The sequence below is a fragment of the Ambystoma mexicanum genome, chromosome 4q (assembly GCF_040938575.1).
Source record: "Ambystoma mexicanum isolate Mex_15411 chromosome 4q, UKY_AmexF1_1, whole genome shotgun sequence".
In the NCBI taxonomy this organism is placed as follows: Eukaryota; Metazoa; Chordata; class Amphibia; order Caudata; family Ambystomatidae; genus Ambystoma; species Ambystoma mexicanum.
Window position 1 is genome coordinate 1,128,480,621 of NC_090928.1, and position 15,600 is coordinate 1,128,496,220.

The window sequence follows — 15,600 nt, forward strand, 5'->3', positions numbered from 1 at the left end:
GAGAGTCCATAGTTTGAAGTGTGCTTTTTGACATATAAGTGAGACCTGGTCAGCCATGGACAGAGAAGCCGAGATTTTAATGCCAAGGTCTTTTACCGATGAGACTGGCTGAGGGAAAGGGCCAAGACTCTCTGGCCAAAACTCTGGGGTTCAAAACAGAGATGGGGTAGCGAAACCCATCACCAACACCTCTGTTTTTCCACCATTGAGCTTAAGCTAGTTTCTCACCATCCACTCACCGATGGCTAGCAAGCAGTTTTTCAATTGGCCAGCCGATTCAGTTTTGGTGAGATCCAGCCGCACAACGATCTGGGTCTCATCGGCGTTGGAACAGTAAAGCAGACCAAAAGCGTAATTTATAGCCAAAAGAGGTCGAATGTAGAGATTAAATAGAGTGGGGGACAGAGAGGAACCCTGAGGAACACCACAAAGAAGAGAGATCGCCCGAGAGCAGAAAGGATGAAAGGAGACAGACAGAGCGTCCAGACAGAAAGGAGGAGAACCAAGACAGTACTTGGCCAGAGAGACCAGTGGGGGAATGCCAAGGAGATCAGGATAGGGTGGTCGATGGTATCAAACGCTGCTGATAAGTCGAGCAGAATCAGAGCACCAACCCCACCCTGATCAACCAGGCGAGTCAGCACATCCAGCACAGAGACCAAGACCGACTCCGTACCCCTGCCAGGGCAAAACCCAGATTAAAATGGATCAAAAAAGTTGGAAGATTCCAAAAAGGTTCCAAGATTGGAGATACCAGAGATTCCAGGAGCTTAATCAGACAGGGGAACAAAGAAATAGGGCAAAGGTTGGACACAACCGTCGGATCAAGCCCAGGCTTTTTCAATAGTGGAATGACAAAAGCATGTTTTAAATTGTCTGGAATGATCCCAGAATAAAAGGAATCATTGACAGCCTCAGTAAGTTGGATGACAATATCCCGAGAGATATTTTTAAGTACGGATAGTGGGACAGAGTCCTCGGGAGAAGCTGACTTAAGGCGATCGAGTGCGGACAGCACTTCATCCTCTTTGAACACTGGAAAAGCAGACCACTGAGGGACCGGCATGGCGGTGGTAGTAGAGCTCAGAAGAGAAAAGGGGCACTGCGAATCAGAGGGGCAAGAACCAACAATGCCTTCTCGAATATTAGCTATCTTTTCCTCAAAAAAGAGGGAGAGCGCACAATTCCTGGGAAGCTGGAATACCTGGCTGGGACTGTACAGCAAGAGACTGAACAACTGCAAAAAGAGCCCTAAGCTGGTTAATAGCCCGCTCAATGCTATTACTGAAGTAAAGTTGTTTTGCTACCCTAATAGCTTTATGATATTGGAGAGTCGCAAGACGGTAAAGGAAAGGATGCTCAACCAGATAACCACATCTCCATGTCCTTTCCGTCTGTCTCCGGCGGAGTGCAAGTGTTTTTAACTCTGCAGTGAACCATGGCTCAGAACGCCGAGTCCTTATGAGGCAGCGTTTGCGAGGAGCCAGGTTATCAGCAGCAAAGGTCAGGGTCTGTGAGATAGTAGCCAAAGTACAATTAGTAGTCTTAGTAAGATCTTTAAGGATTACAGACGTAAAATCAGGAACAGAGACTTCATGCCAGCCTCGCTTAATTGCAACCTGTATAGGGCCAGACGTAGGGCGAGATATGTTAGGTATGGAGAGGATCTATGTGATCACTGCGACCACACACAATTGCGACGGCCGAAAATGCAGACTTTCTTTTTTTAAATTAAACCCCCTTTACACCACATAGATATGCTGGGGAGACCCCCTAGAGCCCTCCCATATTACTATAATATCCCATACCCCCACCACATATATATGTCACAATTGTGAGGGCGACATTTTGGGCCTTACCTGGAGAAGGGGACCACTAGATGGTCAGACCAGATAATGGGTAGTGCTGGGGCCACTGACAGAGATGCGGGTGCAGCAAAAATCAAATCAATGGTGTTTCCAAGGCGATGCGTGGGATAATCGATCAGCTCGATCAGCTCGGAGAACCCCAAATCATCCATAGAAAGTATAAATTGTTTGGCCAGCGGGCCACAGGTTTCGTGAGTGGGAAGATTAAAATCGCCCATAGTAACCAGATTAGAGTGTTTCTGGAGGAGCGAAGTAATCAGCCCAGGAAACCTCTCACAGAACCTCCTATTATAGCTTAGGGGGCGATATATCAATAGTGCATACAAAGTACTAAAGGCAGACATGGAAATGCCTACCAAAATTGCATCCATATTGAGATCATGCACCAATGGCATAGTGCAGATTTGGAAATTTGACTTAAAAACCACGGCCATACCCCCACCCATACGAGGATTCGTACTGTCAACCCTAAGTATAGCATAATTTGAGGGCAGAATTTGGATAGTACAAGGCTCTGAATGAGGCCCCAACCAAGTTTCAGATATAAATGCCAAATCTGGTTAAAGGTCCTCCAACAGTTCCCGGCAGCTTAAAACATGAGCTGCCAAAGAACGAGCATTAAGTAATAGACCAAACACCAAAGGAGTCGAGGCAGAACAAGAGTCAAAATTACTCGGCAACATGGTAGAAGCTGGAGCAAGTGCAAGTAGTTCTTCTCGCGAAAAGCAAAGGGCTTGGGAAGATAAATTTGTGCAGTGGCGCATCCAGGGCCCGACGGCGTGCCCGCTGCGCCCGTCCGCTGCGTGGGCGAAGCAGCCGGCAAATAAATGCCGGGAAAGATGCTAAAACGAGGCGCAGGAACGCCTACTAATCATAAAAAGAGGACTGACCACAGAGTGGTGTTCCACAATCTGTAATTTTCAACCCCCAATTCAAACAGCAAACAAGTTACACGTAGTTACAAAATTCGTTTTAAAAGCAGCAAACCATGAGGGAGCAGCCCAGTAGCAGCAATAAATGGGCCAATAGTTAATAACACGCAGAGGGGCTTTAAAATGGAAGTCCTGGAACAGGACAACCTCACCTCTCATTCTGGTGCGGGCAAAGCAGCCGGCACATAAATGCCGGGAAAGATGCCAAAACGAGGCACAGGAATACTAACATAAAAGGAAAACATTTCCTAACAATTTAAAAAAATTCATATAACAAAGTAATATCAATCTGGTTACAAAATGCATTAATCCTTCAATATCTAAAAAGAGAAATCTATTCACTGGGATCAAAATTCACCACCTTTCACAAATAAATATTTGCGCAGATGAAAAATCACCATAAATAGAATTAATTGCTGTCCAGCTCTTAAAACATACATCCAACTGAAATCTTTGCAGGATTAATACCACTCTAGTAGGGAGCAGGTTAAGTCTCAATCTTGGAAAAAAGCAACCTTTCTTACTGGGAAATATTTTCAGATAATTAGGCAGCTGATCAATATATTTAACTTCCTTATTGAAATTATTAAACAATGTATACACCCTACATTGGATCTGAGTTTCAATCCAATCTTTTTTCCACAATTTTAATTGTGCAGCAGCCGGACTTTGGAGCAACACATCAAGCGTTGTGTCAGCTTCAGCTGATAAGGCGGGACAGTCATGTTCCCAAAGCGAGAGCACCACATCTCTGTCACTTGCCATGGCGTCATGGCGTCATTGCGTCATTTAAAATAGAAAACAGAGGTCATGCCTGCTTCTAGGCACTTGTGATATAAAGATAAAGCTTTCCACTGCACCATTATTTTCAGGGAGACGAGGATCAGCTCATAAGGAACTATGGGCACTGGAGTACCTTTGGGGATTTCTTCTAATATATACCCTCTAAAAGTCTCCAGATCACACTTGAAGTACATGGGGCAACCTCTGCCCCATACTTCGGAACTACTACAGCCTTTAACTTATAAAAGTTAAGCACCGGTTAAGTTATTCTACAATGCAGCCCTCACCCTGCATCATGTCGAAGAGGCAATATTACCTTCCTCAGGGTCAATAATACCCCATATTCAGCCATACTTCTATTTATTTTCCCTTATTCCACTTATGAAGCCAAGGAAGAGACCATTTAGATTTCAATGTGCGTTATGCAGTCCATGCAGTACTGGAAACTAGGAATACCCATTAACAATTGTCATCCAATATTTTCATGTCCTAACAATGAATACTGTACTTTGTCATTGGAATGGTTTCCCCTTCCGCAGATCGGATCATGACCACTTCTGCCAGGCTGGTCCCGTGTTTCTGGATGTCCAACCCTCTTATGTTCTCAAAACATTTCACAAGATGAGGCTGCGGTGGAGACACAAGAGATAAAGGTAACCAGGTCAACCACTATTGGGATCCAGTCTATAAACAAAGCAATATATCAAACTATTACCTGTACTACGTTAGGGTTCTTGCTCTCGGATAAAATATCGAGGAGCTCCTCATTGCTGAGAAAATAAAACCGTGGAAAACCTCGCCGTTTGATTTCCAGATAGTCCTGTAATAGAGGAAGGAGAAAATAAGAAATCATTGCTTGTTTTTCGAGCAAAGTGTGCATGCAGTGGCGTTCTGTTCCTGATCTATGAACTCATTAATGAGGGCATGAGCTTGATGCGGTACACTGAGGCGAAAAATCCCTACCTAATCTTCCCTCTCCACTACAGGATATATACTACATAATTTCACCATCTCCACTGAAGCCGGCCACCACTAACGAAGGCCCAACACGGGGCCCTGTCTACCCCTGACCACCCCTGCCCCCCAAGAGTGTGGGTGTGTCCCCCACCCACCCTCATGCCCCCCGTGAGTGTGAGTGTGTCCCCCTCCGACCTCCATTCCCCCGTTTGTGTTAGTGTGTCCCCCACCACCACTGCCCCCTGTGATTGTCTTGGTTGCCCCCTTAGATCCCCTGTGCTTCCCTTTTCCTGTTATTTCCAGGCATTACCCCAATTGCCGTTGGGGATAGTAATTGTAACAACCCGCTTAAGCTATTCCGGACCTCCAGCGGGGACTCAGAGCATCAATTACTATCTGGCGGATGTAACAGCGTCCAGGCAGCCACTCCGCTCGGGCGGGTTGCAGTCTTCCAGCAATGAATCCCAGGGGAAAATAGCGTGGAGGTATAAAGAATCACCAGGCAAATACAAAGAAACTGGAATGGGCACGCGTCTAGAGGCGGGCTGCGGGAGTCGCCCGTGATCCCAGTGGGAGTGTTCTGCAGGAGCCGCCACAAGATATCTGAAGGACACCACTATGAGTCTTCCAGAGCTCCCCAGCAGGCAATACATCAGTGAAAGGAACAGGGAGCAGGAAACACACCAATCCATAACTCCATGATCAGCTAAAGAGGCAGCAGAAAGGCGAGGAGGTATTGTGCAGCGCCCCAGTGCCAGTGGGATCCCCCACTCTGAAAGGGCAAGTATCAGTAGGGTACTCCAGGGATAAAACAAATGACAGCCCAGTCTCTCAGCGCCCATGGAAAAAGAGGTATCCCACGTACCACATCATGACAAGCAGTCCAAGGGCCTGACACTGGTAAGGGGTCCCTGAACACTCAGGGGGGTGAAAAGCTACTGGTGCGCCCCTGAGAGCTGCACCACACTGTGAGAGGGTGCAGAGAGTCTGGACAACCTCTGAGACGTCATGGAATCGGCACAATAAGCACCTCCACCATCGTGGTAGCCTGGGCGGCGACCTACAACAGGAAAGCACAGCCCTGTGATTCAACACCGTAGACAAAACTGCTTTGGGTGACAAATACAGCGACCCTCGGTTTGCACATCCCGATTCTCCATAAGGCACATAACACCGGAGGGGCACTATAAAATAGACTGAAAAGCACTGCCTCTGCTGGAGTGCAGAGGCGAAGATCTCGTGGAGGACAGAGCGCTACCGGCCTGGAAAAGGCAATTAAGGGTCTATGCAGGGGTGCCCAACCTCGGGGCAATAAGCGAGAGTACTACTCTTCATCCATTCAGGCAACATGTCCAGGCAAACAAGAAAATCGAAAGGTCCGGATCCGGAGATCTCAAAACCCTGATGTTAGTTAAATGTTTGATGTTAAATTCTGAAACAGGATTTGGAAAACAGAGGCCCTGGGAGACACAGAATGCAAGAGAAGTACTAAATGTGTTGAGTCGTCTACATGTGCCCCCAGCACCATAATGTGGCACTGTTTAATAGATAATGCATATAACAAAAGTAACCTGCTTAGATGGTCTGTCTATACTGAAGCAATTATACACTGACAAAGCCCACATGACACATGTATTTCACCTACCTCCAGGCATTTCTGAATTTTCTCCAGATGTGCATTGTTTGTTTGCAGTAACTCCAAGGCCCCCGCCGTTGTGGCAGCTCGTAAAGCATTGGGCATGTTTTGCGTGCGCCCCATTATCTCTTTCCAGACGCTGTCCACCTGCGAGAAAAGCTTTGCTTCTGCCGGAAGCTGCCTATTTATTGCCAATATAAAGCGAAAAACAAATGTGGACAGTGAAAACACGATTACTAGTTCTGCAGCCGTTTAATTCAAGATTAGAACAAAATAATTTATGTTAAGACTGCATGACTTCTAATCAACTGAATAACACATTTTCTCCAGAAACGCAGGATACTTTGGGTTTTATTTTTCTAATTAGCGACATACTCCATTCTAAATTGTTTTTGTTCATCTCTGCAACTGAAAATACAATTTTGGGAATATATTTAGTGAACACAGACAGTTTTCATTGTTGGTATTTTCCTCCTCCTAATTGTGATCAGTGTCACAACTGGGTTAGACCTTTTTAAAAAGCGATAGTGATAAAGGTGGGTGAAATACTACACATTTAAAATGGAAGTCGGTTAGACTTTTTAAATGGCATAGTCTTCTCTAAATAAAAATGAAATGGTTCCACAATATGTTGCAAAGCAATCTGTCCACATGCGTGAGAATTCTTGGTAAAATCCCTCAATTTCTGTTAAGGAAAACCGTACCAAAGTACCACACAGTGTAACAACCATGCACAGCAGAGAATGCCTTAATATACTAACTATGCCAATAGAGATGGCAGCAGAAAGAAGCAAACTTTGGCAGACCCAATAGTTTTGTTTTTGTTTAATGGAAATCCTTTTGCTGCACAGGCATCCCTCAAAGTACCAGGCCGAGAGACCAGGGTGACTGCCTTCATGGTCCAATGAGCACTGCCATGGGTGATCAGTGTAATGTTCCTAGATTCCCACAAACCCACACGCCTACCGATTCCGTCAATCTCCCCACTTCCAGCATTAAACAGCTTTGGTACAGGGAGCAAAGGAGACATATGTTCTTCCATACATTTCCGCTGACTTGAAAAACCTACACATCTATAATCTACAAATACATACAGCAAGACAAAATGACACCCACATACAGACCCTCATGAGAAGCCATGCCCATCGGCAGGGGATAGGACCACATGAAAGGGAGCCTAGGGAGAGCACTGGTGTCAGACGCTGGGGAAGGAGATGGTGTGTGTTTGGCGGAGGTGGAAGAAGCAGAGATGGAGAGAAGAGAGGAGTCTGGCCAAAGGATGAACAGAGGTGGTGATGGTGGTAAGCAGACAAGCAGAGGAGGCGAAGGAGAGAGCACGGTCAGAAGAGGTGGTGGTGAAAAGAGTAGTAGAGGGGAGAATAAGATCAGGGAAAGAAAGAACAGAGGAGTTGGATGAGAGAATAGTTTAGGAGGAGGAAGAGCACAGGAGGCTGTGTTGAGAGAGGGACACACATATCTCATGCTAAATGAATGTAAGAGTACCGGGAGGAGGTATTTACACATGGCAAGGTATCACGGAGATGCAGAGATCTTGTGCAGAATGCTCTGGGAGGGTCTCCAACCTGAGCGCCGAGAAGAGCTGCAGGCTTATCTATATCGACATGCTCACGGAGAAGCTGTGGAAGTTCATCAACTCTGTACATTGAATAGTAACTCCACTAGGAACAGCAGCAAGATCCCATCGACTGTCAGAGGCATGAGACGAAGCCATTTACACTGAAGTACAAAAGATGCTGCACCTCAGGGAAACCAAACGCTCTCAAAGCCACTGGTCATAGCCTATCATGTTGGGCAGGAAACCGGATATCTGCTGGTGGTTTTGTATTGACTTTAAGAAGCCAATGAAATATCAAGGTTTATCGCATATCCCGTGCTTCATGTGGACAAGACGATTGAATGAATAGGGTTAGCTAAATACATCTGTACCCTAGCACCAACTAAAGGGTTTTTGGAGATCCCTATGGGCCAAGATGACAGAGAAGAAAATGCATTTTCCACACCAGTGGGATTGCTCTACTTCAAGGTTTTTCCATTCGGCTTTCACAGGGCCTCTGCTACTTTAGAGTCAAGACCTGCATCCTTCAGCCGCACCATGCCAGGCTATGGCCAGTGACTTTGAGAGCGTTTGGTTTCTCTGAGGTGCGGCATCTTTTTTACTTCAGTGTAAATGGCTTCGTCTCTTGCCTCTGACAGTCGATGGGATCTTGCTGCTTTTCCTAGTGGAGTTATTATTCAATGTATAGAGTTGATGAACTTCCACAGCTTCTCCGTGAGCAGGTCCATTAGCGATATAGATAAGCCTGCAGGTCTTCTCAGTGCTCAGGTTGGAGACCCTCCCAGAGCATTCTGCACAAGATGGTGGATTCACTGGTTTTCACAGAGCTGGATGACACTAATCTACAGTCAGACCCGGCTCTAATATGGGAAACACTTCTGCAAGGTTACATAATCTCTGAGGAAGCCTGAGCAGGGGCCTGTCAGATAGATTCTAACAAAGCATCTGGCCCTTTAGGGTAGTAATAGAAATGAGACACAAAGTGGGTAACATCAGTGACGCTGGGCCTTTAAGAAAAGCTGTGCAGTGCATGAGACAGTTATGGTTACTGCCAGGAAAATGTACTTGCTGTTGCCACCCCAGTTTACCAGCTTAACAAGGGAAGGATAATGTTCGCTCAGGGTTCTGGAAGCTCAGTTGCTGAAGCGTAGCCAACTGCAGATGACAGGCACAAAGCTGCACATCTTCTAATCATATGTGAAACATGGACTGATAACATGACAGACCATCATAAAATAGCGCCATCAATATCATCTGGGATGAAACACATTTAAATCTAACCACTCACCCACAAAAAGAGAACATCACACACATGTGCAGACCCTCTTTTGGGAGCTCTGCCCACGGGGAAGAGATAAGGCTTTTTGCAATGGAGCCCAGGAAGAGCATTGGTATAGGAGCCTGGAGACTGGAGAGCAGAGAAGCAGGAGAAGCAGACTTGGAGAGAGAAGAGGCTGGTCAAAGGAGGTGATGGAGGATAGAGAAAGTTCAGAGGGGGTCAGGTAAAAAGAGGAGCAATGTAGGAGAGAGGACCATCAAAGGAGGAGATGGTGAAAATAACAGGGGAGGAAGAGGGAATAAGATCAGAGATAGAGGTGGTGAAAGGAAAAACAGCTGAGTTGGAAGCGAGAATAAGGTTTGAGGAAGAGTGACAAACGCACACTATGCTAAATGAGTGCAAGTGAATGGTGTTAGGAGGTATGACCATGTGGAGAGCGTTCAGGAAGTATTTGAGGAGAAACTGAAAAGACGGGGGTCAGAAGAGGTGGCATGAGATCCTTTTTGTACAAGTATACATTGCGGCTATCAGGAGGAAATTCAGGAAGCCAGTGTTTCACGCGTACGCCCTCTTAGCCTGCTTCATCTGTGGGTGTGAGGGATTATGTTTAATTTGAAACTTACTGGCTGTTAAGAAAGGAAGAAGGCAATGAATATGGCAAGGGAAATGTGCACGGAATCGCACAGTGAACAACTTTGAATCTAACAACGTGCATACAATACCCAAGACTCGTGTATACTAAAACCCAGGAGTGCAAATAGAGTGAAACAATAATACCAATATATGAAAAGGGATGTGGGGTAAGCACTTAGAACCTCCTTATGACTGAAAGGAAAGTCGGCAAACTCCTTACCCACTATGCTATTACAGACACTGACAGCGCTAAGCCCACGTAGAGGGCAAGCAAGGACAGGATCTGTGAGCTGACACTCTGGATGATACTGAATAAGGAACTTAGAAACAGTACTCACGAGGACCGGAAAGACCACTTGAATGTCAGTAAATTCACGAACCCAGTAGATCAAACAGGGACCCAGAAGGCTATAACAGCAATGGGTGGAGGATAACTAAATTCATAAGACCCAAGTCAAGGGGCAAGTAGGAATTGTGATTGTAGAATAGTGAGGAAAACAAAAGGCATTCACACAGGGACTAGTTACAACAGCACCCCACACCTAATAATCAAATGGGAAATAAATGCAGAAGTGCAATGGAAAACATGCAATGGATCCCAATAGAAAGTAAGGATCAGGAGCAGGGAAAATGATATCACAAAAGGAAACCTTTCCCACGCATCCAAAGAGAAAAGGCAGGAAGCTAAATCTATAAAGGGAAAGACTAATGCATCAAGTTTTTCAGTAGCCAAGGACAACATCAAAGAAACAGAGAACACAGGCAAACTGGGCTGCATCAAAGGGTAAAGCACAGAGAAAGGCTGCCTGCAGACAGAGGAAGACAGAAAGGGAAATCCAGAAAGCAGAAATCAATTAAGCACATGAATCCGAAATCCAGGGCAGAGGAATAAGAAACAGGAACTAGGCACGAAAGCTAGGAACAAGGAACAAGGGACCAGTCACAACAGGAACACTGCAACAATGACCAGCGCTGGACTGAAGCAAACTGAGGCTTTTAAAGCTGCTTAACGAGCACACCCCTCAGGTGTGCCGCCTGCTGCACCTGCAGCCACAGGTGTTGCCTATCCTCCACCCAACCTTGTCCTGCAAGGGAGGAGGTGAAGCAGTGAGCCAGGCATTCTGGGAAGCATAGTCATTTGATTAAAGTAGCATGCTGGCTGCCAAAAACCTGGAATGGATCCGGAAGGGAAGTAACTTGGAAAATAAGGTTTTAGCGCTCCCAATTCATCACAACACTGTAGCATAAGGTTCGGAGGAAATGTCCAGTAGGGAATAAACCCAAAACATGCCCCCAAGTGGCGGGAACGGGAGCGAAGGGAGCGAGCCGTGACAGGATACCCCCTCCCACGGCCGACTCCAGGCGATCGTCACCCGCACAAAACATCTTCCTTCCATAACAGGAGCGCTTTGTCTTCGGAGGTGGCACTGACGGAAAAGATGACCCACGGGCAAAAGCAGAAGGACTGGAATGAATAGAATCAGGCCGCAGTCTAGAAGAGCCATAGGCAGGTTTTCGGTGAGGAAGAGACTCATGGGTCGAAGAAAGGCATGAAGGACTTGCAGGACCTGAAGCAGAGTTGGAAGGTCCAGGAAGCTCAGACACTGGGAGCGAACACTCATACATCATTGAGGAGGGAGGCAGGCAGGTGCAACATGCTTTAGACAATGGTAGATGCTCTGGTAGCCTCCCTGCCGAGAGCGGACACACAGGAGGTGAGAAAATAGCAGGTTTCAGGAAATGTTCATGTTCAGAAAAAGAAGGTGGCGGCCGAGGTAGAGGTTCGGATCTTCTCCCGTCATCCATCTGGGTAAAGGCCTGTGCTTGAGGGTGACCAAGGTTCGACTGCATCTGTTCCACGCCTTGGGGGCCTGAAAGTCCAATGGGTTGTACGAGGCTGGCACTCCTGGTGTCAGTCATGTAGCCACCTTGTTGCTCGTGGGATACAACCGCAGGGACGTTTGGCCTACCGATAGGAGTGATAGACGCAGTACTTGGTACATCAGGCACACTCGCAGCAGGAGCAATAAAAGGCACATCTTGAACTGCAGCAGTCATACCCTTCCTTTGGCTACTTGCACCCGACTGGTGCTGCAGCTGGGGGGCCGTGCCCATCCCCTCCCTCAGGCTCATGTGGGACCCGGCAACAAGAAAGATGTCAAGCGGCTGATCCAAACCGGCCCCCAAATCTGAACCGCCCAGCCCGCTATCCTGGTCGGCTACTTGTTCGGTGACTGGGCCATGGCGGATGGTATCCGTCTCCCTCTCATAATACTCCGGGCTAGTCCAATGGCCTCGCATGTAAGACCCTCCCGAGTCGTGATCCAGCTTGATGTTTCTGAAGAGAGAGCTGGCAGAAGTCTCAGACTCAGATGTTGCATATTCGGGAGCTACAGTCAAGCAGTTGGGAGAATCAACTTGTGTAAAAGGCAGGCATTCTGGTGATCCCCCCTGAAGCATAAGAAGGGCAGGCTGGACGTTCATCCGTAAGAAATGGTTGGGATTCAGGAGGTAACTCTGAAGTAGAAGAATATGCAACATGATCAGACAGAGTAGACAGGTGCACCTCCGATATTGGCAGCGAGGCTGAGCAGGATACAGGTCTCTCATGAACTGAAGTCAAACTAGCAGTAGGCTCTGGGACTGAAGACATGCACTCAGGATGTGCTACCGGAGGCTCCATGGCTGAAGGATAACCCGCTGGATGAGTCACTGTAGCCGAAAACAGGCATGCCAGACGAAATTCTGAGGCTGAGGGCATGCAAGCTGGAGCCGTCTCGTTAGCTGAAGACAAACTTGTCAAGGTCTTTGGCTCTGACCACGTACATGGTGAAGGCTCTTGAGTGACTGGCAGGCATAGCAATTGTTCATTGATTGAAGACGTGTGTCAACGATGACTGTAGAGCCGTGGACTGGATAATTGAAGAGTTCATGGTTGTAGGAGGACAGACTGGAGTCCCAGAAGTCGACAGACACATTTGTGGCTCAGGAATGGAAAGCACCTTTAGGGCGGTTGACTCCTTGGCACCAGTTACCAAAGACTGAGCTGTACCCATGCCGTCCCTCTCCTTAGTGAATGACACAGAGTCTCTTCCTTTGTAGAAGTCAAAATCAACCAGAGGAATCACCATAGTAAAGTCTCTGTTAATCAGGATTTCGTCAAGTGTCCATTCCTCTGTCTTAGCTTCTGAAAGTGGCATATTAACAATCAACAGTTCAGGAATCGCCTGCCGGGTCTTTGGTTCAGTATACGGTGGAATGAGTCCATCAAAACAAGAATTATGTACTGTCTTTGACTGTTCGTTGTGACAAAAATTGGCAGAAGGAGGAGCGAACACAGAGGTAGCATCGTTTTCCACATCAGCTTGAATGTCTACTTCAGTCTCAGCAGCTAGATCAAGGGCAGAACCTAAGCCTACAGTAGTGACTGATTCTGTGTATGCAACCGTTGTGGATTGTGTTTGGAAATCAGAAGCATGTATGTGTTCAAGCTCAGAATTATGACAAACTGCTACACAGGAAATCTTAGGTAAAGGAGTGGCTTGTAAATCTTCAGCTAACAGCAATTCCTGACAAACGGTAGAACAATTGTCAGAACCTGTGCCCTGAATAAGTGCTCTGCTAGAAAAAAGACTTTCACTCCCAATAGATTTTACATATTGACAAGTATCATGACCTACAGAAATCTCCGCACTCAGGGACTGAACAGTATTCACTTCATCAACGGATAAAGTTTGAGGTGTATTCAGAAAAGACTGCAAGGTTTTATTCTCCTCTAGTAAAGTAATGTATTCTTGTTTTAACTCCTCAAATTCAGCTTTTAGCATGCCCCGCCTTAACTGTACATCCCTATCAGTAGGCACAGGGGAAGGCATGGTGGCATCAGGGCTGGATCCTGCCCTAGCCATCCGGATGTGCACTGATTGTACATTGTCATTTACTGCTTGCAGGTTTTGTGATCTATACTCTCTCTTACCGACTTGGTCTGTGTTTCCCTTAAGCAGACTATTGACATCAGACCTCTTGGCATTATGGACTACAGTAAGTACTTGTACAGAGGAGTAAGCTGTAGACTGAGGGCTGAAAACAGAAGATATGCAAGGAACCCCTCCATTCTTTATGTTTGAATCATGAAACTGTTCAATCTGAGATAAAGCACAACCGGAATCATGGGGTTCAACAACAGAGGTACTCGTGTGTAATAAATCTAGCAGTGTGTTGTTTTCCGCTGCTAAGGCTTGTGCGGACATAGAATCTGGATCAAAATTAAAGACAGAACTAGGATCAGGCAATGTACGATGGGCCATACTGTGGGAAAAATACTTTGCACGTAAATACCCATTCGTGTCAAGGAGTTCATCTAAGTCAGGATCAGTGATTTGATTGTCACAGGTAAACGTAAGGGAAGCTTTCTGTACAAACTTGTTAGTGGCCTTGCTGCCTTTCTTTCTTAGACTGGCCATATTCAAACGGGAATAACGGCTGGTCATTCTGTTAAGAAAGGAAGAAGGCAATGAATATGGCAAGGGAAATGTGCATGGAATCGCACAGTGAACAACTTTGAATCTAACAACGTGCATACAATACCCAAGACTTGTGTATACTAAAACCCAGGAGTGCAAATAGAGTGAAACAATAATACCAATATATGAAAAGGGATGTGGGGTAAGCACTTAGAACCTCCTTATGACTGAAAGGAAAGTCGGCAAACTCCTTACCCACTATGCTATTACAGACACTGACAGCGCTAAGCCCACATAGAGGGCAAGCAAGGACAGGATCTGTGAGCTGACACCCTGGATGATACTGAATAAGGAACTTAGAAACAGTACTCACGAGGACCGGAAAGACCACTTGAATGTCAGTAAATTCACGAACCCAGTAGATCAAACAGGGACCCAGAAGGCTATAACAGCAATGGGTGGAGGATAACTAAATTCATAAGACCCAAGTCAAGGGGCAAGTAGGAATTGTGATTGTAGAATAGTGAGGAAAACAAAAGGCATTCACACAGGGACTAGTTACAACAGCACCCCACACCTAATAATCAAATGGGAAATAAATGCAGAAGTGCAATGGAAAACATGCAATGGATCCCAATAGAAAGTAAGGATCAGGAGCAGGGGAAATTATATCACAAAAGGAAACCTTTCCCACCCATCCAAGGAGAAAAGGCAGGAAGCTAAATCTATAAAGGGAAAGACTAATGCATCAAGTTTTTCAGTAGCCAAGGACAGCATCAAAGAAACAGAGAACACAGGCAAACTGGGCTGCATCAAAGGGTAAAGCACAGAGAAAGGCTGCCTGCAGACAGCGGAAGACAGAAAGGGAAATCCAGAAAGCAGAAATCAATTAAGCACATGAATCCGAAATCCAGGGCAGAGGAACAAGAAACAGGAACTAGGCACGAAAGCTAGGAACAAGGAACAAGGGACCAGTCACAACAGGAACACTGCAACAATGACCAGCGCTGGACTGAAGCAAACTGAGGCTTTTAAAGCTGCTTAACGAGCACACCCCTCAGGTGTGCCGCCTGCTGCACCTGCAGCCACAGGTGTTGCCTATCCTCCACCCAACCTTGTCCTGCAAGGGAGGAGGTGAAGCAGTGAGCCAGGCATTCTGGGAAGCATAGTCATTTGATTAAAGTAGCATGCTGGCTGCCAAAAACCTGGAATGGATCCGGAAGGGAAGTAACTTGGAAAATAAGGTTTTAGCGCTCCCAATTCATCACAACACTGTAGCATAAGGTTCGGAGGAAATGTCCAGTAGGGAATAAACCCCAAAACATGCCCCCAAGTGGCGGGAACGGGAGCGAAGGGAGCGAGCCGTGACACTGGCATGCATCTAGAACCCGAGCAGCGACAGAGACGGCAAACTCAGACGGCGACCAGTGAGAGAGCACCGTAAATGCAAATGAACTGAAGAGGACTGTGAGT

General features: G+C 46.5%; 1 protein-coding gene across 1 annotated transcript in view; it reads right to left on the bottom strand.

The window, feature by feature from the left end:
- Positions 1–15,600, bottom strand: part of DNAH14 (dynein axonemal heavy chain 14) — a 2,000,441-nt gene that overhangs the window by 1,494,570 nt on the left and 490,271 nt on the right. Inside the window, exons 23-25 of the mRNA XM_069608705.1 lie at positions 6,186–6,357; positions 4,299–4,403; positions 4,092–4,210 (exon numbers count right to left, since the gene is read on the bottom strand). Of these exons, the coding sequence (XP_069464806.1) occupies positions 4,092–4,210; positions 4,299–4,403; positions 6,186–6,357 (396 nt within the window). The remainder of the gene's footprint in view (positions 1–4,091; positions 4,211–4,298; positions 4,404–6,185; positions 6,358–15,600) is intronic.